The following is a 26,909-nucleotide window of genomic DNA, read 5'->3' as shown; positions in this document are numbered from 1 at the left end:
CTTTAATAAAATTATCACCTCTCTTAATTTTATCCTGTTTCAATTCTTCTTAACTTCAACCAAAGCAAAATTTGAACTGTGCTTTTCAAGTCCAGGCTTTTATATTTCTAGTACATATATGTTTGTAAGCAATGTGTGGCTCTATATTTTTTGATTTTTAAAAATATTTTTTCACTTTTTCCCCAGTGTTGCTGATTAAAGCAAAGGTCTTTTCAATGAGCTGCATCCCTAGTTTTTTTTATTTATTATTTATATATGTATCCATTTATCTATTTACTCATTTATTTTTGAGCTAGTGTTTGATTCAGTTGTCCAGGCTGGGATTTAATTTGTAATCTTCTAACCTCCACCTCTCATAGTGGTGAAATTATAGGCGAGAACCACCACCCTCCTTTTGATTAAGATATTTTAAGACAAAGAATGTTTATTCTAATAGATATATTTCCTTACTTTTCATTGATATATAGTATCTCCATTTGTGAGGCTAACATATGTCTCTTTTTGATGGACATTTGGAATTATAAGGCTATCAGTAATAGTCTAAGGCTCAACTAGAAAATAAAATTTACAAAGCTCCTTAGGAATTATCAGACACATAGATATTAGCGTCCTCCACGCCACTGAGTCCCCTCACCTGTTACTGCAATTCAGCAAATATCATTTGTGTGCAGGTGTGAGCAAATAGCAGGCCACATAGATTTAGCAGCCACAGTTCCCAAATAGAAGCTAAAACCTATAAGAGTTACAAAATCACTTCTTTGAAGTCATGGATCTTACTAAGTATTTACATTTCATTTATGGTTTAGATAGAATTTGGTAATGCGGGTTATTTTTACCATAGCAATGCTATGTAGTACCTCAGCTGATATTGTATCTTTACCAGATTGCCAAAAGAAGAAACACAGAATGTTAACCTATTTTTCTCATGAAGAAGGAAAAAAAAGTTAATGTTTCATTGAAGGGGTGTTACCAATTTTTGACTAGAAAAACTCTACAAGTAATATAATTATAGATTATCCAGAAATGACATTTTCTGTAGTATATAATTTGCACTTTAAAAATTATTTGTAATTGCTAAATTTCTCTGTAAAATGTTCTCACCAAATTTTACTCTCATTGACAGCATAAAAGAACTTCTATCTCCTCACACCCTTGTGAAGATTCGGTGTTCTCTGTATCACTTCCCCTCTTCAAAACTGTGTTTTCTGATTTCTCAAGTAAACTACTTTCACTTGGATCATTTCTTCAAGATTGGCTCCTGGATGAAATCAGTGTCAGAGATTTGGTTGCAGAAGAAGTCCTAGGAAGCAAACACACAGAATGAGTACTGGAATGAATGAATGTGGGAAGATAGCAACAAGGCTCCCTCATCAGGGGGTAGGTGGAGGTGACACGTCCTGGAAGCTTAGAGCATCACAATTATTAATCACTTGCGGTTTCTTGCACAGGGTTCAGGAGCAGTTGTTGCAGGAGCTCATATGATATCTGCAGCTTTTGCAAAGTGTCACATTGGTGATAATGTTATGTGCTGTAGAGTTGGTTTTTACCTTAGATGCCTTTAAGAAGGTCAAGAGCAAAATGGATGCAGTCTACACCTTATCTTTCACCAACTGTAAACAATCATGATCTTCAGTGGGCCATGGCAACTGCCTCCTGTCTGCCTCCCAAATAGTGTGCAAATTCACTGTTGTACTCAGAACTGTAAGAAAAAGGAGATAGAGGAAATGTAGTTTCCTTTGCAGCCATATTGATGGTAGGTAATTCAGCTTAGAGAGACAAGAGTAAGGATAAACAAAAGAAAGCTGCAAAAACTGCATTAAATGCTCTTTATCCAGAAATTCTCCATATTTTACCTTTTTTTTCATTCAGTAAATACTTATACAAATCATTATGAATGTTGAGAGGATGGAGGGGTTGACATTCCAGCTACATGCAGAAGGAGACGGTTATTATTAAAAGCGAAGGACTGTGCATGAGAAATTTAGGGAACAGATCTAGATAGCATGAAATCTGAAGTTTTAAAAAAGAGTACAAAGTGAGACTCAATTGTCATAGATGTATACTGAGATAATCGCACTCTTCATCTCAGCCAAAAGGCAAATTTTTCACACCATTTATTTATTGCACATTCATCCAGTAGCCTTAGTGATCAATTTATTGCATGCTATTGGCTTATTTTTACAGATCAGTGAGGATTTAATGTCCAAACTTTCATGTAATAGGAGAAAAAACACATTATTCACTAGCTTAATTTTCATCTTTTGTGTTTATATCCATTATGCTACAGAATGACACAAATTTTATTTATTTACTTATTAGTTTATTAATTTTTTTGGTACTGGGAATCAAACTCAGGACCTTGTGCCTTTCAGGCAGGAGCTGTGCTGCTGAGCTACATCCCTGGTCCCACACAAATTTTTAAATACCAGTTTATAGTTCACCTTCAGATTCTGCGTGCTTGCATTGTTACTGAATTCTCATTAGAAATCATGTTTTCTAGTATCTCTAAGTTCTAACTACATCTCACTTAGCATAACTGTGGTTTCAATTCCTCATTTTTTCTGGCTGACTCTTGACTGATGGATTGGGATAAATCCAAGTCCTGAAGCAGAACTTCTGAGCTCTTGAAATTAGACTGTCTGAATAAATCCATTCTTACCTGGAAAGTAGCTTATGTAATCTTTCATGGATCTCTTAAGTTCTACCACATTCCACTGAAACCTCTTACTCCATTTCCCCGGGAGTATTTACCTCCACACGAACTCAGAGCATGATGATGGCTTCAGTCCCAGGAACAGAGTTACTATTAAAGAAGGGACAAGCCTGACTTGGGAAAAGAAATCATGGAAAGTGACCCCTTCATTGAGGAAGAATAGTGCCGGGGTGCAGGTTTTGTTTTGCTGCTGTCTCTTCAGTTCTGCTGTGAAGTAAGTGGTTTTAAATTCGTGAGAACGCTGGGTCTCTGCCTCGGTGCCCTTAAAAGTGCTTCACTGTGCCCTCCGCTGTCTTCTAAGGTCAAGGTCCTCAAAGATTGCTCTGTAAGTCTGTGTGACACTGGTTGTCCCTCATATCTCTTGCGGTGATGTTTTTAATTCCAAAAACATGGTGTGTAAGTAACTGGACAGAGCTCCAAAAGTATACTTTTAGTTAGTAACTAGCTAAGTCTTGCATAAAAGAAGTGTCATGTTTGCAATTAGTTAATTCTCGCATCAGCAGAGATATCTCTATTAATCCAGGAAGCTGACGGTGAGCTCATTATTCGCCTCTTGGGAAGTATTTGTATTGTGTGAGTATCCTGTCCTATATTCACAGTGATTCTATTATACAGCATTGCCCAGTAATGTTGGCAGGTGGACCTATGCAGAGAGCACACTTGAGGCAAGTTTTTCAGGAAAAGTTTAGTATAGGACAACAGATTTGGAGCCACATGCACTAAAGTATTTGCCTAATGCACATAGGTTGATTGATCATGTAAGGTAGGCATCATTAATACTCTAGGGAGAAGAAACAGATGCCAGACAATTTTATAGGCATTTATTAACTTTAATTACTACATTTCCTCAATTTTAAGACATATTTTCAGCTTTGTTTGGCAGTTCTGGGGATTGAACCGGAGGTCTCATGCCTGATACCCAACTGCTGTGTCATTGAGCTACATCTCCAAGTGTTATAATTTTATTTTCACTGATATTTATATTTCACATAAAGTTTTCCTTCCTCCTTAAAAACCTTTTACTTTCTCTCTTGTTATTGACGTTTTAAATGTAAGACAATATGATATTTTGAGTAATGGCATTTCCAACCAAAGATCATTTATTTATTCACTCATTTGTACATCCAAGAAAAACTTGTTTACCACCTGCAGGGTTTCTAACATTGTTCTAGATGTAGAACCAGCACAGTGGAAAGTACTTCAAGCCTCTCACTGAAAGTCACTGGCAAGTGAATAAACAGATAATACAGATACTGATATTCTTCCAATTTAATCCTAAGGCTTGCTAATATGTGGTGTCACCAAAATATGTGGTGAATGTTTAAATTTTAAAAATTATTATAGTAAATGACAGATTGCAATTAATTTCCCTTAAAATACTCCCTCTCACTTTGAACACACATATCCTATTTTTTCACCACTTGAACAGTTCTACAAGTCCTTTTTTTCTGAGTGTCTCTGCAGACTGTAGAAAATACAAATAGATGGGAATAGTGCTGTACCATGTTACCCAGTGGGAAGGCAGACTGGTAAAACTGTTGAGCTGTGTCCTCACCCATGTTACCCAGTGAAACTGGGACCACACAACAGCTGGCTCATTCCCAAAGGCAAAATGACCCTGAAACATAAACCTTTTGAATTGACTCATAGAGCAGAGATAGGCCCGACAGCACAAATAAGACATTCAATAAAGACTGCCAGTTGTGGCACACACCTGTAATTCCAGCACTCAGGAGGCTGAAGCAGGAGGATCACAGGAGTTCCAGGCTGACCTGGACTACAAAGTGAGTTCAAGGCCAGCTTGAACTGCGTAGTGAGACACTGTCTCAAAAAAAAAAAAAAAAAAAAAAGACAGTGTCTTTGAAGTAAAAGGAAATATTTTCAGGAGGACTAATATCAATGTGTCTTTTAATTAACAATTTTTAAAATTTAAACATTCACCAGTTTTTTTCAATCACACCATCTATGATTCTTTCAACAGATGACCTAGTAGCCAAAATGTCTAAATGAGAAAACTTAAATTTTACTAGTATCATGGCATAGAATTTCTAAAACTGACAATTGCACGGTGAATATAAACTTGTGAAAAATAACAACATTTTAAAAATTGCTAACCACTTTCTAAAAGATAACTGGTGCTTAAAAAAAAACAGATGATACAGCCCTGACTTTTCAGAAAATAAACCAATAATCCACTGAGTTTACGACTCTGCCCACCAGGGGGCGCATCTTTCTAACTCGTGCGCGTTCCCTTCTGCTTCTAAGTCCACACTCATCCTTTCACTAAGCGCAAACCGTCCTTGCACGGAGAGGTCCAGATGCACGGACTCCAGAGACCGAAAATGAGCTGTTTCCCAGGGACTCTGATTGTACTGTTCTTAGCACTTGGTAAGTAAAATGGCAGGTAAAGCTTAGAGCCTTTGAGCCATGATGTCGAGACAATTTTTAACCAGTTTTCTGTGAGAAAGATCCCAGGTTATGAGTGCTTCAAGCTGTGTAAGCTGCCACAGATTGTTTTCGTTTTTTCTTTTTAGGAGGAAGCAGTGGAGACTCAGTGACCCAGACAGAAGGCCAAGTGACACTCTTTGAAAGAACTTCCCTGACTGTGAACTGCTCGTATACAACCACGCAGTACCCTGTCCTATTCTGGTATGTGCAGTACCCTGGAGAGGGGCCACAGCTCCTCCTGAAAGCCACAAAGGACAAGGAGAAGGGAAGCAACAAAGGCTTTGAAGCCACGTACGATAAAGCCGCCAGCTCCTTCCACTTGGAGAAAGCCTCAGTGGACGCGTCAGACTCGGCTGTGTACTACTGTGTTGTGGGTGACACAGTGGCAGGAACTGCAGGGGGAGCCGAGCACAAACTCTGAGCAGCAAGGGGCCTGGCTGCTGGGTGTCCGCCTTGGGTTTTATGGTTTGGGGCCAGGTGCTTGTCTAACACGGTTGCTGCCCGCCAGCCACCACCAGTGCTGTGATAGCGTAAAAGTCACTCAAATCCAAGCCAAGAAAATTGTACAAGAATAAGAAATGAACTGGCTCACACAAGATGCTTTAACGGTGAGAGTGAGAACAATCTGTTACAGAAGTTTCTCAACCATGGTGGATATTTCATTTTAAAGGGATGAAACCTCATGCTGAATGCAATGGTTTAACTTCGTGTGCAATTCTATCTCCATGAATCTGTCCCCAGTCTTCAGGGAAACAGTGTGTTTAGAGGCAGCCATGGTATTTGAAGGTGCAAATGCTGCCTCCCTGACAAGCCAGTGATTTCTGAGGGAAATTTCAGCCCAAACTAATAAGTTCTTAATAAAAAAAAAAAACCCTCAAAGTATGAGAGGGTATGGAAAGAGAAGATGGAACATTCTCAGTTTCTTTTTGGGAAAATTACATGTTACACACACACTGGTGTTCTTCAAAATAGATTCCTCAAGATTAAGCCTGAGAGACCCCACACTCCAGAATTCCTCAGTGAGTCAGTCTTCTGCCAGCAAGATGCAGGGGAAATGTCTAGGATCTGGAGAAGGAATTCTCTACATAGACAAAGCCATTTTTTTCTGGAGATTGTTATGGAGGGAACCCCAGGTTCTGCAGACCTTCATAGATCTGCAGAGTGGAGAAAGGATCTGCATAGGTCCACAGGGTGGAGAAAGGATTCCTTATTACTTTGTAAAACATATCTCCAGTGCACATACATTCCAAGGGAAATTCACTGAGGAAAACCTTTTAATTTGTTTAGGACTTAAAAGATATTCTGTACTTGGTCACTGTACCTAAAAGATAGCTGTACTCCCAGCTACTCAGAAGCCTGAGGTAGCAGGATTGTTTGAGCCAAAGAGTTCCAAGTCAGCCTGGACAACATAGGGAGATTCTGTCTCAAAGAGTAAACAAACAAAATATCAACAATCATAACCACCCCCACCCACAGATAGAAGGATAGTCAACATGAATTACACAGCCTGAAATTGGACTTCCCCATTCTACTATGTATAAATTTCCAATATACAGAAAGAAAAAGGATAATCAAATTATTTGGCTCTTGGCAATAGATGTACTATAAGAGGCCAGTATATGAATTCCCTCTTGCTCATAAAGTTTGTTTTCCTTCCTTTTCTAGTAGTTTGAAAAGTTAGATCAGAAACTTGTAATAGTATTCATATCTGCTTGTAGTTCCTTTCATTATAATGAAATATGCAAGAAGAAAGTAGAATACAATGTTAAGTTGGAGGTCAAAATTACGAAGTTTGTAGGAGGGAGGGAGAATTGGGGTGCTCTAGGGTCCTGGGTAGCTATTCTGTAGTTTCACATGGAATATGAGTTTGGGAATTTTACAAAGGGCTCAAGGAAAATCTATGGACAGATTTCCATGGAATAATTGAGTTATTCCCTTTCATCTTGCTTTATGTAGCAGTGAAACAAAAATAAAAGTTTGGAATTTGGAAATTTGACTTTAACTCTTTCATCAGATAAAATTTCAGCACAACCTAGAAGAGAATCTTCATTCAATGTCCAAACAGGAAAAAAAAGAATGTATATATATATATATTGTTGTTTGCTTGTTTTTCTGAGACAGGGTCTTGCTATATAGTCCAGGCTGGACTTGAACACACTATGTAGCCCCAGGCTGGCCTCCAATGCCTAGTGATCCTCCTGCCTCAGCCTCACCAGTGCTGGGATTACAGGTGTGCAGCACAATGTCTGGCTAAACAGAAAAAATATTTTTGACTTGGACAATGTTTACATCAGCAGTGTGGTGTGGATGTTTTCACAGATGAAACAGGCTTTTGGGAGAGGTTTTCTCTTCCTGCAACTAAAATAAGCATCACAAATTCCTCCAAATAATGCACATTTACTTATGGCAACATGTTACATTTTTACCATCACAAAATATTGGAACTTATTTTATTTTTATTAGTGCATGTTTGCATTGCAGAATGATCACATACATTATGGGGGATTTGTGGAGAAAACATTTTAATTCCTTTGCTTTTTGCCCCTCTCTTCCCCTCTCTCCAACCCTTCTTCCCCTCCCCATTCACACAAGTTCATTTCCATTTTTCTGAATTCTTTTTCCTTCAAATTCCTTTTCCCTTCTTTCCTTTGCAATCCCTCCCATTTTGTGGTCCTTTTCCAGTTGAACAAGTTCTTTCTACTTCATAATACCTATCCTCCATTTTGCTCCTTATTTATCCTTTGGGTTTTTCACACAAGAGAAATAATGTGATATTCAAACTTGTGTCTGATTTACTGTACTCAAGAGTATTGTCTCTAGGTAAAACCATTTACCTAATAATGCCTCAAGTTTATCCTTCTTTATGGTAGAGTTCTCCACTGTATACAAACACCACATTTTCTTTATCCATTGATCTTTTTATTTAGTTGGTTCTAAGGTTTAGCCGTTATAAACTGTGCTGCTATGAACATAGGCGTGCACGTATCACTGTGGTATGATGCCTCTAAGTCTTTGAGGAAGACACCTGGAAGGGCAATAGCTGGGTCAAATAGAACCTCTAGTTTTAGCTTTTGGGGAATCTCCATACTGATTTCCAAGTGGTTGTACCAATATATACTCCCACCAACAATGGAGACAGCTTTCCTTTTCCCCCATAGCCTCACCAATATTTACTGTTGGTTGGTTTCCTGATGATAGCCATTTTTTCTGGCTTGAAATGGAATCTAAGTGTTGTTTTATTTGCATTTCTCAATGACCAGCAATGCTGAGCATTTTTTCATGTATTTATTGGCCATTTGTACTTCTTCATTGGAGAATTGTCTATTCAGCTCAGATGCCCATTTTAAAATTTGGTCTTTAAATATGGGGGGTGATAATTTTTTTGAGTTCTTATGTTTTCTAGATATTAGTCCTCTGTCTGAGACACAACTGACAGTATTTTTTTTACCATTCTGTAGGATGTCTAAGTACTCTGCTGGTGGCTTCCTTTGCTCTGCAAAAGTTTTTTAATTTGATGTGATCTCATTTGTTAATTATTTGTAATATTTCCTGTGCAACAGGGGTTTTGTTCTTAAAGTCTTTTCCTACACCTTTTTCTTGAAGAGTCTTGCCTATTCTATCTTCCAGCAGATTTAGTGTTTGTGCTATTTATATCTTTGATCCATTTCAATTTTAATTTAGTGCATGGTAAGAAATATGGGTCCAGGCTCAACCTTTGGCTTGTGGAAAGCCAGTTTTCCCAGCACCATTTATGAAGCTATCCTTCCTCCAGGGAAGGTGTTTAGTCCCTTTGTCAAAAATAAGGTAGGTAGCTGAGTGTCCCTGGAGTCACATCCTCTAGTCTGTTCCACTGATCATGAGTCTGCTCTTTTGCCAATATCATGCTGTTTTTGTAGTATAATTTGCAGTCAGTGATTGTGATGGCCCTAGCCTTGCCCTTGTTGCCCAGAGTTACTTTTGCTTTTCTAGGTCTGTTCTGCTTTCAAATGAATTTCAGAATTTTCTCTAGTCCTGTGATGTATGCTATTGGTATTTTAATCGGGAGTGCATTAAATCTGTATGGCATTTTTGGAAATATGGCCATTTTCACTATATTGGGTCTACCTAACCAAGGACAAAGAATATTTTTCCATTTTCTGATATCCTCTTCAATCTCCTTTTTCAGAGTACTACAGTTGTCATTACAGAGGCCTTTCACTTTAAACAGGCAATCATTCTCCCTTGCAAGTACTTCTAAAAAAGTTAAGCACAGAGCTGCTTTATAAACCATATAACTTTGTTGTTGCCACTGGCACTCTAACACCCAACCAGAGAGGTGTCAGGCCTGTTTTAATCTCGTTGTTCTGAGCAGATGTTTTATCATTGTGAAAATATCAGTTCGTGGGGTTTGAGGTAAGTGTGAAGGAAGGGAGATAAATTCATCCACTGAAAAACTGAAGCAAATGGAAAATTGGCATCATCTACATTCTATATGATAACATAGCAGCATACAAAACTGAGTCACTAATGAATTTCTGTGTTGGTTACATGGACATAATGTAAAATGGGGGCATTCTGTAGATTATAGCATCATGAGAAAGACCTGCCCTGGTCACCATGAGGTTATTTACAAATAACGAGATTATGGGGGTGGGGGATTTGGCTCAGCGCAAAGCGCCTGCCTGGCAAGCACAAGGTCATGAGTTCGATTCCTGGTGCCAGAAGAAAAGCAAAACAAAACAAAAAACAAACAAAAACAAACAAACAAACAAAAGAGATTATGGAATTGAATAAATGAGTCGCAGTACTTTCAATCAGTGGAATGGAAAATGTGATATCAGGACAATCACAGCACACATAATATGATAAGTATAATCTTTTTCCGGAGGCAACAAGTTTGAATGCCTTCAGCTCCTTAATATCTTTTAAATAAAATGTCAACTTTAAAGGAATAAAATTTATAATATTATAATTTCACAAAAACATAATCAATAGTCTCTGGAAGACAGAAGGACTTACTTTTACAATTTGATTTAGGAATAGTTTTATGAATTAAAAGTTTAAATAAGTTATAGAACTGAGTAAGTAAGAAGGAAAAGATTCAGGAATTATCTTTTTGTTATCATTTGTTTTTTGAGACAGTGTCTTGCTATGCAGTTCAGGTTGGCTTTAAACTCACTTTGAATGCCAGACTGGCCTTGAACTTGCAGGGATCCCACTGCTTCAACCACCCAGGTGCCGGGATTACAGGCATGCACCACCATGCCCGGCTCTAGAAATTACTCTTGATATGCTTGCTTTCACAGAAACAAAGACTTATGTGGAGAAGTGTAAATATTTGTTATTGACTAGTAAGCAGAGTGGAAAAAGAGTCTGTAGCTCGATATAGATTCTACTATAAATGGGTCCCCCAAATTACTCTACTAAGCAAACTCAGTGTGTGTCAATCTGCAATTCCCCTCAGCGTCAACCCCCAATACTAACTGCTGTTCTTTGGCCACCTCTTTCGATGCTGCTTAACCTGGCTTTCAGAGAAACATAAATAAACTGAGTAGCAGTTTGGGGTGAGCCACACTTATCCTTAGATGTGCACAGATCTTATCATTTTTAAACAAAAGAAACTCCATTTGCTGTTTGGGCACATAACATAATAACCCAGGAGGTGCTTATATACACTCAGGGTCAGGCACTCGGGGACCCTGAACTCTGAGGCCAAGGCTTAACAAAATACCCTGTGTACAGGGATATGGGCTGTGTGGCACTCTCTGCCTGCTGGGGCCATTCATGGCCTCCATGTACTTTGGCATGGATGGTCCACACGTGGTCAGGAGTGCTGCAGATGGAAGAATTACACTCAGGCATCCTGTGCTTCACATGGGCTGGAGGAGGAAAGGAGGATGGGAGAAAGGCAGAAAACTGTGACTTCAGTTTGGATGGTTCTTGAATTCTAAGTTAGCCTAAATCTTAAGGTTTTATTCTTTATATCAGAGGATAGCTTGGTTTTTTCTTTGTTCCCCCGGGATCCAGTGTGGCCCAGAAAGTGACTCAAGTCCAGCACTGTGATTGCTCCATCTGTGATCTGGACCAGAGTATTAAATTCTAAGTAAAACCTGCTTCTGTCTCATTCAGAAACTGGAGTCAGGGGTAACATTTTTATTTTTATTTTTATTTTTTAATTTATTTTTTTGAGATAGAATCTTGCTATATAGTTCAAGGTGGCCTTTAACATGAGATAGTCCAGGCTAGCCTCAAACTCATGCCAATCCAACTGCCTCAGCCTCTCAAATGCTGGTATTACAGGCATACAAAACCACATCCAGCTATTTATAACATTTTTACTGGTGTATTCTAGATTGAAATTTTGAGTCAAAAGATAGATAATACAGAGCATTTGTGATGTTGATAATTTGCCCCATAATAACTCAAAGTGTCGTTTCACTTTAAGATACTCATGGCTTGGATTCAAGCACACTGATCTGGAGTAGCAGTGACAGTCATTTCCAAGCCCTGTTCTTGGCTTTGTGTTAGATGCAGTCACAGTCAGAGGACCACAGGAGTGATATAGAGTAGGACAGTAATCATAAGGATTGGGATCTGTGCAGTTGTTTGATCTGAAGGGGATCCAGTGCAAAGCTATTGTCCTTGCAGTTGATCATGAGTCTGAATGGGCAGAATGTCAGCCAGACTGATATTTGGGAAGGAAGTTTGGATGGGAACATGTACAGGGATGAACTGCACTTTGTGAGGATCTAGTGGAACCCAAGAGGACACCTGGAACCTACAAGGACAAACTAAAACTTGTCTGTCCCTTAACTCCTTAAATCTCACTTACTGGGTGAATTTCGTGTGAAGCAGTGTCATTTTTCATCATGCTATATGCATACTTGTCCATGAGACAAACGTAAGCTGAAGGGGAATGTGTGGTGGAAGATGGGGAGTTGCATCAGCAACAAGCTGAGCTGGGAGATCCGCGGAAAGACCTGCGATCTGCCCATGGCCCAGCACCCTGGACCTGTGGAGTGTGATTGGCTGCTGCACCACACTGACCTTTCACTTCTGTTGTAGACAAGGTTTGCAAGGAAGACAATTCAATACAGGACACATAATTTATAAGATTATTTTATAATAGTTACCCCAACAATCATGTACAAAGAGTGCAGGAAATCTGTCCACACACTAAAGACCCAAAGAATCCAGGTGAGGGCCTGGATCCCATGGCAATGCCCTGCATGAATCCAGCTGAATGAAGACCAATGCGCTTCCCAAATCAAAGACCCCATCCAAAAATGGGCATCTGTGATGAATACACATTTCTCTAATGAAGAGATACTAATGGTGAATAAATAAATGAAAAAGTGTTCAGCATCATTAGTCATTCGAGAAATGCAAATTAAAACAACACTGAGATTCCATCTCACCCCAGAAAGAATGGCTATCATCAAGAAATTAACCAATAACAAATGCTGGAGAGGCTGTGGGGAGAAAGGAACACCACTCCACTGCTGATAGGAGTGTAGATTGGTGAAATCACTGTGGAAATCAACTTGGAGATTCCTCACAAAACTAGGATTCGAAGTCCCATTTAACCCAGCTATTCCCTTTTTGGGTATTTTCCCAGAGGAATTAAAGATATCATACCACAGCAATATATGTGCACCCATGTTTATAGCAGCACAATTTGTTACAGCTAAATTTTGGAAACAACCCAGATGCCCACCCACTGAGGAATGGATAAAAATGATGTGGTATTTTTATACAATGGAGTATTACTCAGCTATAAAAAAAGACAAACTCAAGGTTTTTGTAGGTAATTGGATGCAACTAGAGACCATACTCATAAGTGAAATAAATTGGACCCACATGTGTAAACATTATATTGTCTCCTTGGTGTAGGAACCTGAAGGCTTGGTAAAACTCAAAACATACAATAGATGATAGGAAAGGGAAAGAAATTGCTCAAAGGAAGGAATGACTGGGATGAGGAAAAGAAGAAAATAGAAAGAAGGAAGGCAAAACATAAATATATATATGAATAGCTGTGATGACTGTATTGCTGTTGTCTGATGGTGTATTGAAATGAACAGTTAATGCTCACAATTTTTTATGTTCTGATCGACTTTGCATGTTTGTGTCTGGTGGTCTGAGCAACTGATTTGAAGATAACAATATGCACTGGAATTACAGTGGTGAACTCCTACCATCTTGTCTGGTGATACTTTGTATTAGCTCTAACGTTTTATTGAAGAATTATTTTCTTATTCTCTTTAATGGTTTGAACAATCTTTCATTCTTACATCTGGTAATCTGAGCAATGCAATTGAGGTTATCGATATGCAATGTAACAACCACTGTTGATTCATATTATTTTGTCTTTAGACCCTGTATCACTTTGAATGTTCTTGCTCTGATTTATTTTCATGATACTGGTATGCTGCTACTGTTCTATTTTGTTTGTTTGTTTGTTTCTCATTTACTACTCTCTTTAAAATAAAACAAAAAGAATTTAAAAATACCCCCACACGTTAACTATATATATTAATGGGCTTCCATGTGATATTTCCATATTTATGTGTAGTGTGCACTGATCAAATATAATCACCCTTTTTTACTCTGACAGCCTCCTGCTATTCTTTTTCCAGTCTCTATTAATCACTCATTTACTTTCAGGTAAATATTAATTTTTTTAAAATTTGAGATAAATATAAATTTTAAATATGAATGTAACACTTGTCTTTCTGGTCTGGCTTACTCCATTTACCATAATTGACCTCTTGCTTCATCCAGTTTGCTGTGATTGACAGGATTTTACTCTCCTTTATGGCCAAGTAACCTCCACAGGAGCCCATGAATGGATTAATCCTAGAGGTTAGAGCCCCCAGGATCCAATCACTGTCCTACGAACACTGCTGTCTTGGGAAACAAACTCCAACACGTGACCTTTTCAGTGATATTTTAGATCAAAACCATAACACCATCACTCAGTTCACTGTAAAAGAAACACCATGCAAAATTATAATTCAGTATTACAATCAGGATATTGACAGCAATATGGTCAAGATACGGAACATTTCATCCCCACAAGGATGCCTCCTACTGCTCATTCACAGCCAGATTCACTTTCTTCTTGCCCCATCCTACCTAAGCCCTGGCAACCGTCCATCTCTTCTAAATTCCCACATTTTTTCCTTTAACCATATTATGTACATGGAATCATAAACTATGAAATCTTTTGGAATTGATATTTTTCACTCACCATACTTCTACTTTTTATGTCATACTGAATTTCAGAATTTTTCCACTCTGACTTCTTGAGTAGCTTTTCAGTCCTCTTTTTTGCCCTCAAAACAGGAAGTGAAATCTTTCATTATACTTCACTTCCCTGAGGGTTGTTCGCTTGTTCATTCTATTTTTTCCTTTGTTACTGAACATGTATAATTTCTTTTGTTCTATCTTCTGGTTTATGATACTTTTATCTGGGCACTACAGTTCTACCATTCATCCTATATTGTGGGCTTTCTTTTTCAGTTGTATTTTTAAGCTCTAAAATTTTCATTTGGTCTTTTTTATTTCCTCTTTGATCAGACTTTCAATTTCTTTAAGAAGCTTCCTATTTTTCACATTTATTTCAAGAATGTTTGTCAATGTTCTTTTAAACATTCTTATCATGATAATTCTACAATCTCTTTCATCTCATTGTTGATACCTATTTATTGTCTTTCTAAATTTTGGTATTAAACCTTCCTTACTGCAGGTATAAGCAGTTAATTTTTTGAAATCTGAACATCTAAGTAATATGTTTGAGACTCTGGATCTTATTTGAAACTTCTGCTTTAACTGACTTTCTCTGACAGTTTTCCAGCAGAGAAAGGGAAACAGAGAGAAGAAATATGAGAGGGCAAAGAATCATAATTTCAACATGACAATAAAGTGAAAAGAATTCATAATTTGTCATAAAATCGTCTCAGGAAACAAATAGTGTGCTGTTTTTAGTGTCTTAGTCTCAATGAAAAAGATGGAGGAACTCAGAATAAGTCTGCTTTTCCCAAAGACTTTCTTTCTGAAATTTACACTGTTGTAGTCATTCCATTTACTAGCAACAAATTGATCTTTCTGTGAGAAAGGTTCGAAATGATCTTTGTTACCAGTTTAGAACATGGATGATAACTTTTTTTAGAAAGAAACAAAAATTAGGTGATATTTTGTTTTGTTTTTCTTGAAGTCTTGACTCTACACAGAATTTTTATCAAATTTTTTTATAGCCCCTAAGCAACACAGAGCCATGTCACTATGGAAGATTCAGGCATAGAGAATGAAAGACCATAAATAAGACTTTTTGATTCCACCCTAAATTCTACCAATCTACCAATCTTCTCAGATGACACCAGAGTTGACCATTCAATGCAAATCATAGCAGCTTGCTTTCTTCACTTCTATGTGTGTTTGTATATAAATATATGCACCTATATAAACACAATTTTTCTGGATAAATCATATGTTTTTGAATTTTGGTGGCATGAATTTAAGTTTTCCACTTAAAATTCTGGAGATCTTTCTACATTAGTAGAGAAGTCTACTTCATTCATCCTTTATAAAAGTTATTTAATACTTTGAAACATTCTATCATTTAATTATATTCCTACCATAATTAATGTTGTGTCCTAGTCCATTTTATACATTTTTGTATGTTCATGAGAGTATCTATTTCTGGACCTGGAATTGTTATATCAGAAAATGTATATTTAAAATTTTTGAAGAAAACCGCAAGTTGCCCTTCAAACAATGTAATTAACTATACCTTAACCAACAGTGAATAAAAGAACCTGTTTTTGTATCCTTGTAAATTTGAGACTTACAAACAGCTTTTATTTAAGCAATCCAAAGATACTTTCAAAGTCTTTTCCTGAATCTTAGTGTTTCAAGAATTGTTATTACTTATTAATATCTTAATTTTACCAATGTATGGGATACAGAACATCAGTGGAATGGGTCATGTGTCCATTCCAGATCTACCTATTAGAGTAAAATGAAATATTTTACTCTAGTATTTGAAGGCTTAGTATATAAGAGGGCTCAGAAATATTAGCAGCTTAGTCATTTTCTTGTCACCAGGATACAATGCCAGACATTCACAACTTCAAGAAAGAGAAGCTTATTTTTGTTCAGTTTCAGAAGTTTCAGTCCATAGTTGGCAGAATCAAATGCTGAAGAGACAGCATGGAAGGGCCTGTTACAGAGGAAAGTGGTTCATATCACGGAGCTCTAGAAGCAAGGGGAGAAGACAGAAACCAGGTGTGTTGGTTTGGGGGATATTTTGCAAGGAGAACAATATAATACAGGACACATATTTTATAAGATTATTTATAATAGTCACCCAAAGAATGATATACAAGAAAGTGCAGGAAATCTGTCCATATAACATAGATGAGGAATCCAGCTGAGGGCCTGGATCCCATGGAAATGTCCTACATGAGTCCAGCTGAAGACCTAGAGCCCATAACAATGCCTCCCACAAATCCAACTGGAGGCTCAGAGCCATAACAATATCTCATGCAGGCCTGTTTCATGGATCTGCTGTGAAGACCCTAAAGTCAGTGGTAGAATCTAGGAAGTTTGTGCCAACAGGATGAAGGATCTGTGCTAGCAGGCTGAGGGATCTGCACTGGAGTCAGGAAGCGATGCTCAGAAGAACCAGAGCTCCCCCAAACTCATCCTCAGCAACAGGGTCATCCTCAGCAGCAGTGAGGTCGCAAACTCCTCTGATGATCAAGATGGCCAAGTTCCCATCAGGGAAGCCAATGCAGCAAGCTTTTCCAGGAAACCAGCAGTGCACCATCTTCTTCTCCAGAGCCAGGAAGTGATGCTCAAAGTGAGGACCAGAGCTCCCCCAAAGTGAACCAAAGCCATTCTCAGTGCCAACAAGGTCCTGAGCTCCTCAAAGGATGAAAACAGCCAAGTTCATCAGGAAAGCCAGCATGATGAGCTCCTCCAAAACAACCAACAGCTCCTTACAGCTTCTACCAGCTTCAACAGCCTCTTTTAGCTCCCAACAGCCTCCCTCTCCTTCTCCAGTTGTGCCTTTTATGCTGCTGGCAACGATCCCCGGGTGGGCCTCCCACACCCAGCACCATGCTTACTCAGCTCAGCTTGGGGTTCTAAATTGACCACCAGTTATCATTCCACTACACCAGAGAAGGTAATATATCTTTACAAGTCATGCTCCCAGTGACCCAGTTCTTCCAAGAATGCCTCACTCCTGACAGCACATTCAGCTATGGACTCTTCAGGGGATTAATACCTGGATGAGGATACACTCCCATAATCCCACAACCTTCTAAAGCCCAACCTCTGAACAGGAATCTTTTGAAGGACACTCTCCATCTAAACCACCACTAGTTGAAACTGGGAGTTCACAGTTGAGAAAATCCATAGTCCTCAACCCTATAACAATATTAAAATTACAGTAGAAATATATGTTGATGGCAAAAGAATTCTAAAAATTCCTGAGTGGTTTCTTGCCCCACTGTAATTCCTGCTGAGTTGCTATGGCACCCAAGCCAGTATGGTGCTGGAGGTCATGTGGTATGGTGCTGAGTCACCATGGATTCCAGCTAATATGGCCACTAAAGGCCGTGTGCTAAGCCCCATCCTTCTTCCACTGAGTCAAATTACAATTTCCTACTTACCTTTTTGTAATATCCTGTTCCCTTTTCCCATGCTCCCACCCAATCCTGTTCTGCCATGTCAGGCAGTGCGCCTCCTAAACCCCACCTCCAGCCTGGGGCTATTTAACCTTGGACCCCACTCGGTAGAGGCCACGTTTTTCTCTCTCCTGTGGTCTTTCCGAGTCCACAATAAAGGTATTTTATTCTGTTTTACTTCTCTCTGCACTGGAAAAACCTACCACTGAGCACCTTAATTGCCATACATTTTTCAAGGTAGAAAGGATATGAAGAAAATCACAACATAAAGCAGAGAAAATAGGAAAGAGGGCCTCCACCAGTGATGTGAAGGACATTCAAGAATTCTTGGGATTTTCATAAGCCTGAGAAATGTGTTCTGGTTCCCAGAACATTTCCCTGGGAAATGTGTTCCCAGATCTCAGAAGAAAGTGCAGCAGGAGTGATACAGGAAAATGAAAACTCCCAACTTGAATGATATCTGGGATGAGTTCATGTTTTCTAAAATCAAAGAATGAATTTTAGGAACAACAGAGGTTAAGATCAGAATATATTTATTGAGGGAAAGAAAAGAAAGTTTCTATCCAAGAGAGGGACAGAAGGGGGCCCAAGTGGGTTACCCCAAGACTCTGTCTTTTCTAGGGACTTTTATAGAGCAAAACCATGAGGTGAGGTGGGTCCAAGGTAGGGAAAAATGGACAAAACTATGGTCAGCCAGTAAGAATTGTTCAGGTAAAATTGATTAAACTGGGATCAAATGGGGAAGCGAGTCACATAGCAAGCAGGCATGAATACAGAACAGGGGCTTTTCCTGTAAGGGGTTGGGTCAAAGACTCTTCAAGGTGATCACTACCCATTTAGAATATCAGTCCCTGATGTCCATCCCTAGGGAGGTATGTGGGTGTATTTGTTTAGTCCTTTGTCTTGAGGTATGGCCCACAGCAAATATGTATCTTTCATGTTGGCTCCTTCCAGGGCCTGGCCCTGCCTGACTGCCTATAATATTTCTATCTAACTCAGCTGCATATAACAGGAGTGACTGGTTTCTTGTCCCCCTGTAATTCCTGCTGAGTTGCTATGGTACCCAGCCAATATGGCGCTGCAGGTCATGTGGTATGGTGCTGAGTCACTATGGCTTCCAGCCAATATGGCATTGGCCACTACAGGCCATATGCTAAGTCCCACCCTTCTTCCGCTGAGTCAAATTACAACTTCCCACCTCCCTTTTTGTAATATCCTGTTCCCTTTTCCCATGCTCCCACCCAACCCTGGTCTGCCTTGTCAGACAGTGAGCCTCCTAAACCCCACCTCCAGCCTGGGGCTATTTAACCTTGGACCCCAGGAAAGATCCTTAGAGGCCACGTTTTTTTCTCTGTCTTGTGGCTTTCTCCGCATCCATAATAAAGGCATTTTATTCTGTTTTATTTCTCTCTGCGCTGGAAAAACCTATCAAGGAGGAGATCATAGCAGTTTTCCAAGTGATGCATTTTCTTCCAGGTTCTTACAGCCACTTTTTCACACACATCCTCTGTTTCTCACAACCTTTGATCTCATTCTTTGTTGAATGCCATCTTCCAATCTCCTATCTTTGAACATAGAAAGGGCTGGAAGCTGTATTTATGTTTGTTTTGTTCTCTTATATATTCTCTGTGTTTATGGTAGTGTCAGGCCAATGACAGGCAGTCAATAAATATTTATTGAAAAATAATTAACTATAACATTTTACTGACAAATGCTATGGATCCAATAAAGGGGGGTTGATTAGATGTTCTATGAAAATTCAAGAAAGTGCTCAAGGATAGTAAGTTTTGAGGACCACTACAAAGTGGCTCTGAGCAGGATTTAATATTAACCAATTGGCTTTCTGTGTTTACTTGTGAGCTGTCTGAAGGCCACAGCTGAGGATGTCTGGCTCCAACTCGAATTACCTTAATGAAGACTGTAGCTGTAGGCATCTCACTCCTGCTGTGAAGACCTTCCTGGAGATAACATAGTTCTCCTAAATTAACATACTATATTACTTGGAGAAGTCCTTAAAGGGATTCCCAAGTCCTGCCCAGATTCCTGCATTTTCTTCAGTATTCCCCCTCCCTTGTTTATAAACCAAATAAATATGGGCTGCCCAGAGCAGTCTTTGGCTGAACTCCAAGAATATTGAAACTGTAAGGGAGTTAGTCCCTCCTGGTGCCCTAAAATCATTGCCAATGTCTGCATTTATTTAAGATTTCACCATCCACTCGCTTGGGAGATTGCGAGCCTGATCATTCTGCAATAACTTAGGGTTATTTAACCCAGTTTTTGATAGTCAGTAGACAGCATAATGTAGATAAAGATACATTCCACAAACCTCATTCATTCATGTACTCCATAACTCTTTCTTTTTTATTGCTTCTTTTCCTTGTCTTTCCTGTTTTTTCCTCCCTCCCTTCTTTATTTCTTTTTTGTCATTACATATGAAATAACCCTTATGTAACTTTATCATTATCCTTTTGTTACTCTCATCATCATAAATAGCAAACAAATTGAAGAGTTTGACAGCACAGTTGTTTTAACTATAATCTTAATACCATGTGACTTAAATCTCCTACTGGGCCATTCAGAAAGAAGCCAGAACTCAGCAACTTTAAAGGACTTTAAGTAGAATCCTCTTACCATTAACACCCAGAGTCACACTCTGGAAAGATCTTGTGATAATTCTCCAGACAGATGCTGTACTACCTAAAATCTCACATCTAGCCTAAAACCACCCATGCTTACCTTCTCACACTCAGACCCTCCTGCTGCACTTGTTATTTGAGCATGTTTGATCCCTTAGTCTGTGAAAGCCCCACCACAGACATCAAAGGTTCTAGTTTAATTCACAGTTCCCACCCTTGCCCTGGGGTTAGATCTTCATGCTTACCATTTCTGGAATGTATGGTTGTAAACTGGTTGTAAACACCCTGCCCTTCCTGGACTCCCAAAATGTATTGTTCTTTCCTTAAATGCTCTACCCCTCCCGGATTCTTGGAATGTACTGTTTCGGCCATAAAAAAAAAAAGAAGAGTCCCCTCATTGTTACAGATGTGACATGTGTTTGCCAAACAGGATGCAGTTTTAGGGTATAAAAGCTACTCTCTTCCCTGGACGGGGACTGGTCTGATCCTTCCCTGCGTGGAGGCTCTCAGTCAGTCCCTGGCCAGGAATAAAGGCTCGTCCTAAATTCCAATTGGCGGTCCGTGTGTCTTGGTGTTTGTCGGTCGGTACCATTTGGTTTGTTTCTGGTTGTGAGTCCAGAACATAGTCCTTAGATCTCTTTATTGACATCTTTTATGAGTTTATCTAAAACTGAACTCTCCATGACCTGTTACTTTCAATCATTTGTCATTAACCACATCATTCTTATTCCAGTTCTATATCTCAGCAGGATCCTATTCATGGATGAATTTCTTCATTATAATGCAGATTGGTATCATTGAAACGTGTTACTCTCAACAATAAGGAGGCCCATAGTGTTGCCAGGAAAGTAATCATTTTCTCTATAGTCTTCTCTCACTGCTATTTGTGACAAGAGCTATTTCAAAAGTGTTCACACATCTTACAATTCCTGTTCTAAATTATCTTCATTCAATCTGAGAGACAGTTAATTTCTATTTACAAGGAAAACTCCATTAGAAAGTAATAGGTATTTCAAATTTCTACTTTCACACCCCATGGAATTATTTAAAACTAAACAGGTCATTTTCTCCTTTATTTAAATAAAACTATTTAAAAGTGACTGTTTCTCCTACCAAAATGTTGTCCTGTGACCTCTGATCATACTTTAGCACTGTTTGTCCTCTCAGAACTCTGATGCATGGCTTACAGATTCTTTCCAGAAGCATGTAAATCCACCACTATTGAAAAAATAATACTGCCATTTCTATTTCAAAAACCTCCATCTAGTCTGCACAATGACTTTAGATGACCCAGAAATCCCCAAAGAGATTTCTATATTGAACTTTTTCTTCCTTATCTCCTTTCCTTATTCCAATACAGTTTATCTTTGAAAAAATCCAAATCATGCCGGGCATGGTGGCACACACCTGTAATCCCAGCCCTCGGGAGGCTGAGGCAGGAAGGTTATTGCGAGTCTGAGGCCAGCCTGGGCTACAAAGTGAGCTCAAGGCCAGCCTGAACTGCATAGCGAGACCCTGTCTCAAAAAAAGACCAAAACAAAAAAAACAAAACAAAAAAATCCAAATCATGATCTTTGTGTGGTTAAAATCAATAGACACTGAAAAGTCACCTTCTTATTAGGCATTTTTTAGCATTTCCTCTGTTGGTTATTCATTTTTTTTTTTTTTATTTTATGAAACAATAAAACAAAGTTTCACAGCAAAATAATAAGAGAATAATAATAGTTAACACACTGTATGTCCTTATCTTCAAAGTAGGTGCTCAGAGTACAAGGTAGTACAAAAGATTCTCTTCTACAAGGAGGAGATAGATTAGCACAAAACTTTCTTCTCAGTGGAATAAGAGAAACACATTAGCATTTCTTCTTAAAACTCCTCCTTTCTTTCACCCCAAGTAGTTTTGAATTGCTTCTGTACTCTGTGAACCCCCCTCCAGGGTTTTTATTTCCTCCACTGTTTATCCTTGCAGTGTTTGGGCCCCTTGAGGATTTTCTCTAGCACTATTTTTCTTCTGTGTTTTCTCTGAACATTTATCTTTTTGAAGTTCAACCTACTCTTTTAGAGTAGTATTCTGTCAAGACAACTAGTAGGAGAGGAGCTGGCTTTGAGTGAAAAAGTGTGTCCTTGGGAAAATTATTTAACTTTGTAAGTGAGGACAACACGAGCTCTAAAAGGCTACAGTGAGAAATGCGCAGTGGTTGCCTTTGATTAATACTGTGGATTTGGACTCCTATTACTGAGAACAACTAGTTCTGTCGCTTACTGTGATCTTGGACAAATAGCATTTTTCTTCCACTTTGTTTCCTAATATTAAAAATGACGATTATAATATTGCTTACCTTATATGATTAAATAATGTTATTTATTTCATTGGATTAAGATAGCTTCTTAGTAAGCAGACTCTTGAAAATGTTCTCACCAGATGGTACTAAGTACTAAGAAAGCAACCAACTCCAAAGCCTTAAAATTCAACTTGTTTCTCCACTTGACCACCAGGGGGCGATGTTACCTGACTAAAAAATGTGCGAACAAAAGTTCAGTGTCTGCCACTCCTAGGAGCTTTATTACCTACCAGCACAATGAGTGAACATGCTGAGTAGAATCAGAGCAGTGTTCAGGACGCATCTCTCAGTATTAGTCTCTAGGCCTTGCCTAAAGAGAAAACTCTTACACCCCCAATTTTCCCGAGGAGATCTTCGAGAACAGCGCTGTCGTCTCCTGACCGCCCAGCATGCTCTCAGTGACCCTTCTCCTGCTCGGAATGCCCTTCACCCTGAGTAAGTGACGCTAAACCTCTGCCCCTGCCCCAAGGGAGGAGCATCTTCCCGGCCAGAATCTGGAGAACGCCCCGTCACCTCACGACAGGTAAGTCGGTCCTGACCTCACTGCTCAAGTGTTGGTGTTGCAGGAGGAAGCAGCGCCCAGTCAGTGGCCCAGCCTGACCGCCAAGTGGCCATCTTGGAAGGAGGTCGTGTGCTGCTGAGGTGCAACTATACCTACAGCGGAGCACCTTATCTCTTCTGGTACGTCCAGCATCCTGGCCAAGGCCTCCAGCTTCTGCTCAGATACATGTCAGGTGCTCCCGTGGTTACAGGCATCAGAGGCTTCAAGGCTGAATTTAAGAAGAGCGAAACCTCGTTCCACCTGGAGAAGGCCTCAGCGCACCCCAGTGACACAGCCACTTACTACTGCGCTGTGAGCGGCACAGTGCCTGGGCCCCCAAGGGGAGCTGAGCACAAACCTCCTGAGACTGCCTGTGCGTGCAGAGCGCAGCTGACCTGCTTTAGCGAGGTCTCATGCTATAGAGGAGAGGAGGAGCGAGAAGCAAAGATATGGGGTCTGTTTGATCCTGAAAAGAAATAGGAACATTTGCAATTCTTTCCTCTTCACTTTCCTGTCAGTTAAGAAGCAGAGTGGAGAGACTCACGTGGATATTCTCCTGCAGTTCTACAAGGTCAGGGCTCTGCTTTCCTGTAGCCAGTGCTGAGATCTTGGTCTTTCCCGTTCTTACCTCTAAAATGCTCGTGCTACTACCTTTTGCTTTTCACCTGATAGTAACTTCAGAGTTATCTTTGGCTTTCATTTGTTTTTTTTCCTTCTATTTCCTCACATTATAATCCGGTGTTCCTACCTTAATACTAACCCCTAATGTAGTTACTGTTACATCCTTGGTCAGCGACAGCCTTCTCCCTGACCTTCCTGCTTGACTTCTGACACATTCTTAATACAGCAGGCATGAAGTAACAGTGAGATCCCTTAAGTCATAGATTCTGTCATTTCTTGATAAAATCCTTGCAATAGCTTCCTATTTCTCTCAGGGTAAATCAAAGACTTTATAATGTCCTATAAGATGGGATCTGTCCCCCCTTACATTTTTAAAAAGCTGAGAAAAAAAAATTCTGTCAATCATGAATTCTATAGCTTGTCAAATACCTTATAGAACTTTGTAACAAAATAAAGAGATTTTGGATAAAGGGAAATGGAGAGAATTCATCAGGAATAGACTTGTTCTAAAACAGAGAAGGAAGTTCTTTAGGCTGAAGGGAAATGATGCCGGAGGAACATTTGGAACTCCAAGAAGGAAGAGCAGCAGAATAATGAGCATATGCTAAAATGTATGGAACAGTTTTAATTCTGTTTTTGAAAAGCTGCTCTGAGCTAGAAATACTATATAAAAACTACACACATTTGATGTGTACAGTGTGATGAGTTTATAAATTTGTATACAACCTTGAAGCCAGGATCACATCTGAGGAATGAGACTTATCCATCCCTCTACAAGTTTTGGTTTTGGTGGTTGCTATTGTAGCTGCTGGAGCAGCTCTCAATGTCAAATCTGTTCTCTCAAAGTTTAGATGTACAACGTTATGTTCTTCCCTGTAGGCCCTGTGTTGAGGAGAAGAGCTCTAGAAGTTACCCTTGCAAAAATGAGCCGTGTCTCTACTGCACAATAATTCCCTATTTGTCCCTTTCCATTCCAGTCCCTGGAAGCCAAAATGGTATTCTCTTCTCGTATGCTTTTGATAATTTTAGATATTTATATAAGTAGAACCATGCCGTATATCTTTCTGCAACTGGCTTATTTCATTTAGAGTAATGTCCTAAACGTTCATCTATTCATCATGAATTACAGGATATCTGTCTTTCTCAAGGCTGAACAATATCAAGTTATATCAAAATACTGTATTTTCACCCATTCATCTGTCAGCATACTTTTAGCTTGTTTCTACATTTTGGTTATCTAGGATTACGTAGACAGGACAATGAAATGAAATACCACACACAAAGATTATCTCAAAATTTATTGACGCTTTAAACATAAGACCTAAAGCTATAAAAACACTAGAAAAACGTGGAGAAAAATATTCATGAAATTGATCTTGGCAATAATTTTTTTATATGACAAAAAGGTGCAGACAACAAAAGCAAATATACTCATGTATAATTGTATTGCACTAAAAAGCCTCTGCACAGTACCTGATGGAATGTGGGAAAATATTTGCAAACTGCAAATCTTACAGAGTATCAGAGTCCAAAATACACAAGAAACTACTGTAATACAATAGCAAGAATGCAACCTTACTAAAAAATGGCCATGTAACCTGAATAGACACTTTTTTCCAAAGAAGATATACTCAGTAGCCAACAAGTATACAAAAAGTTGTTCCATATCAGTTTAAATCATCAGGGAAATGGAAATCAAGATTACAATGGGATGTCACCTTACATGTTATGATGACAATTGTATACAAAATATAGAAAGAGATAAATGTGGATGGAGCTGTGTGAAACTAGAATTTTTATGCACTGAGATTACCTTGAGAATGTAAAATGGTCCAGCTGCTATCCCTTCCTCATAAAATCAAAAATAGAACTATGACATAGTAGTTAGTAAACTCTGGGTATATATTCAAAAGGATTGAAATTCAGATCACACATGAATACCAGCACTTCTTAGTTAACTGAAACATTATTCACAATTCTATTGTTTTGACTTATTTAAAATGTTTCTGACTTGTTGAAATCTATTGTTATAACATTGCTTGTGAAGGTTTTCACATTCTGAGCATGGAAGACAGCTGACAACTGGAACATAAAGAAGAGGAGGGGATGTAACCTAAACAGTTGTAAGTTTCATGTATTTGTATGAATAGTGTGCTTAAATAACACTGTATAGACTGTGAAAGGTTAAAGAACAGGCTTGATGCAATCCTAACAGAAATCACTAAAAACATAAGAAGAAATAGTTAAAATCAGCTAGATGAATTCTGTAAGTAGATAAATAGCTAAACATAAGTAGATACACAAATCAGGTTCATCTCAGTGAAGTAGAGGTTAGAAGAGTTGCCAAGAGAGCCTGGGAGGTGTGGGGGAGGGGCAGAGAGCTTGAGGTCCATGGGCGCAGGGATGCAGTTGGACAGAAGGAAAAACTTCTAATATTCTATGACAGTGGGATAAGGATGGAGGGTAGCAGTTATTTCAAAATAGCTAAAAGAGACAGTAATAAATAATGTATAGCTGAGGTGAGAGGTATACCAGTTATCCTGATCTTACCATTACACCTTGTACATGTGTTGAAGCCATGCTCCATCCCATAAATATGTACAAATTCTATATGTCCATTTAAAACTTTTAAAATAAAGGCATTTATTATCATAACATGTTTAATTTTCTGACACATATATGTTTATAAAATAAACTTTTTACATTTTGAGTAGGAAAAAACTGCACAACATCAACATCTTTTCTGCACAAATTTAGCAAAATGAAGAACTATCATAAGCTAATCCATGTGGTGACACTGATAGTTTTAATATGACAGAAAAAAAATCTTTAGAAAAGAAAGAAAAATTTTGTTGATTTCATTGATTTCTGTATCAGTATCTGCAAAAGGAAAATGACATTAATTTCATACAGTAATACTGTCAAACTACT

At 38.8% G+C, this 26,909-nt stretch overlaps 2 gene segments (V, D, J or C); both read left to right on the top strand.

Moving 5' to 3' along the window:
- The first annotated feature begins 5,002 nt into the window (after nt 1-5,002).
- LOC102016676 lies at nt 5,003-5,705 on the top strand. The segment is given in 2 exon segments: nt 5,003-5,101; nt 5,248-5,705. Coding segments are annotated over 2 exon segments (405 nt in total).
- Nucleotides 5,706-23,040: 17,335 nt separating this feature from the next.
- Nucleotides 23,041-26,611, top strand: LOC102016353. The segment is given in 2 exon segments: nt 23,041-23,251; nt 23,383-26,611. Coding segments are annotated over 2 exon segments (501 nt in total).
- Nucleotides 26,612-26,909: the final 298 nt, after the last annotated feature.

Source organism: Chinchilla lanigera, unplaced genomic scaffold, assembly GCF_000276665.1.
Source record: "Chinchilla lanigera isolate Chin_1 unplaced genomic scaffold, ChiLan1.0 scaffold00008, whole genome shotgun sequence".
Lineage (NCBI taxonomy): Eukaryota > Metazoa > Chordata > Mammalia > Rodentia > Chinchillidae > Chinchilla > Chinchilla lanigera.
The sequence above is the reverse complement of the archived record's forward strand: the minus strand, read 5'-3'. Positions and strand labels throughout refer to the sequence as shown.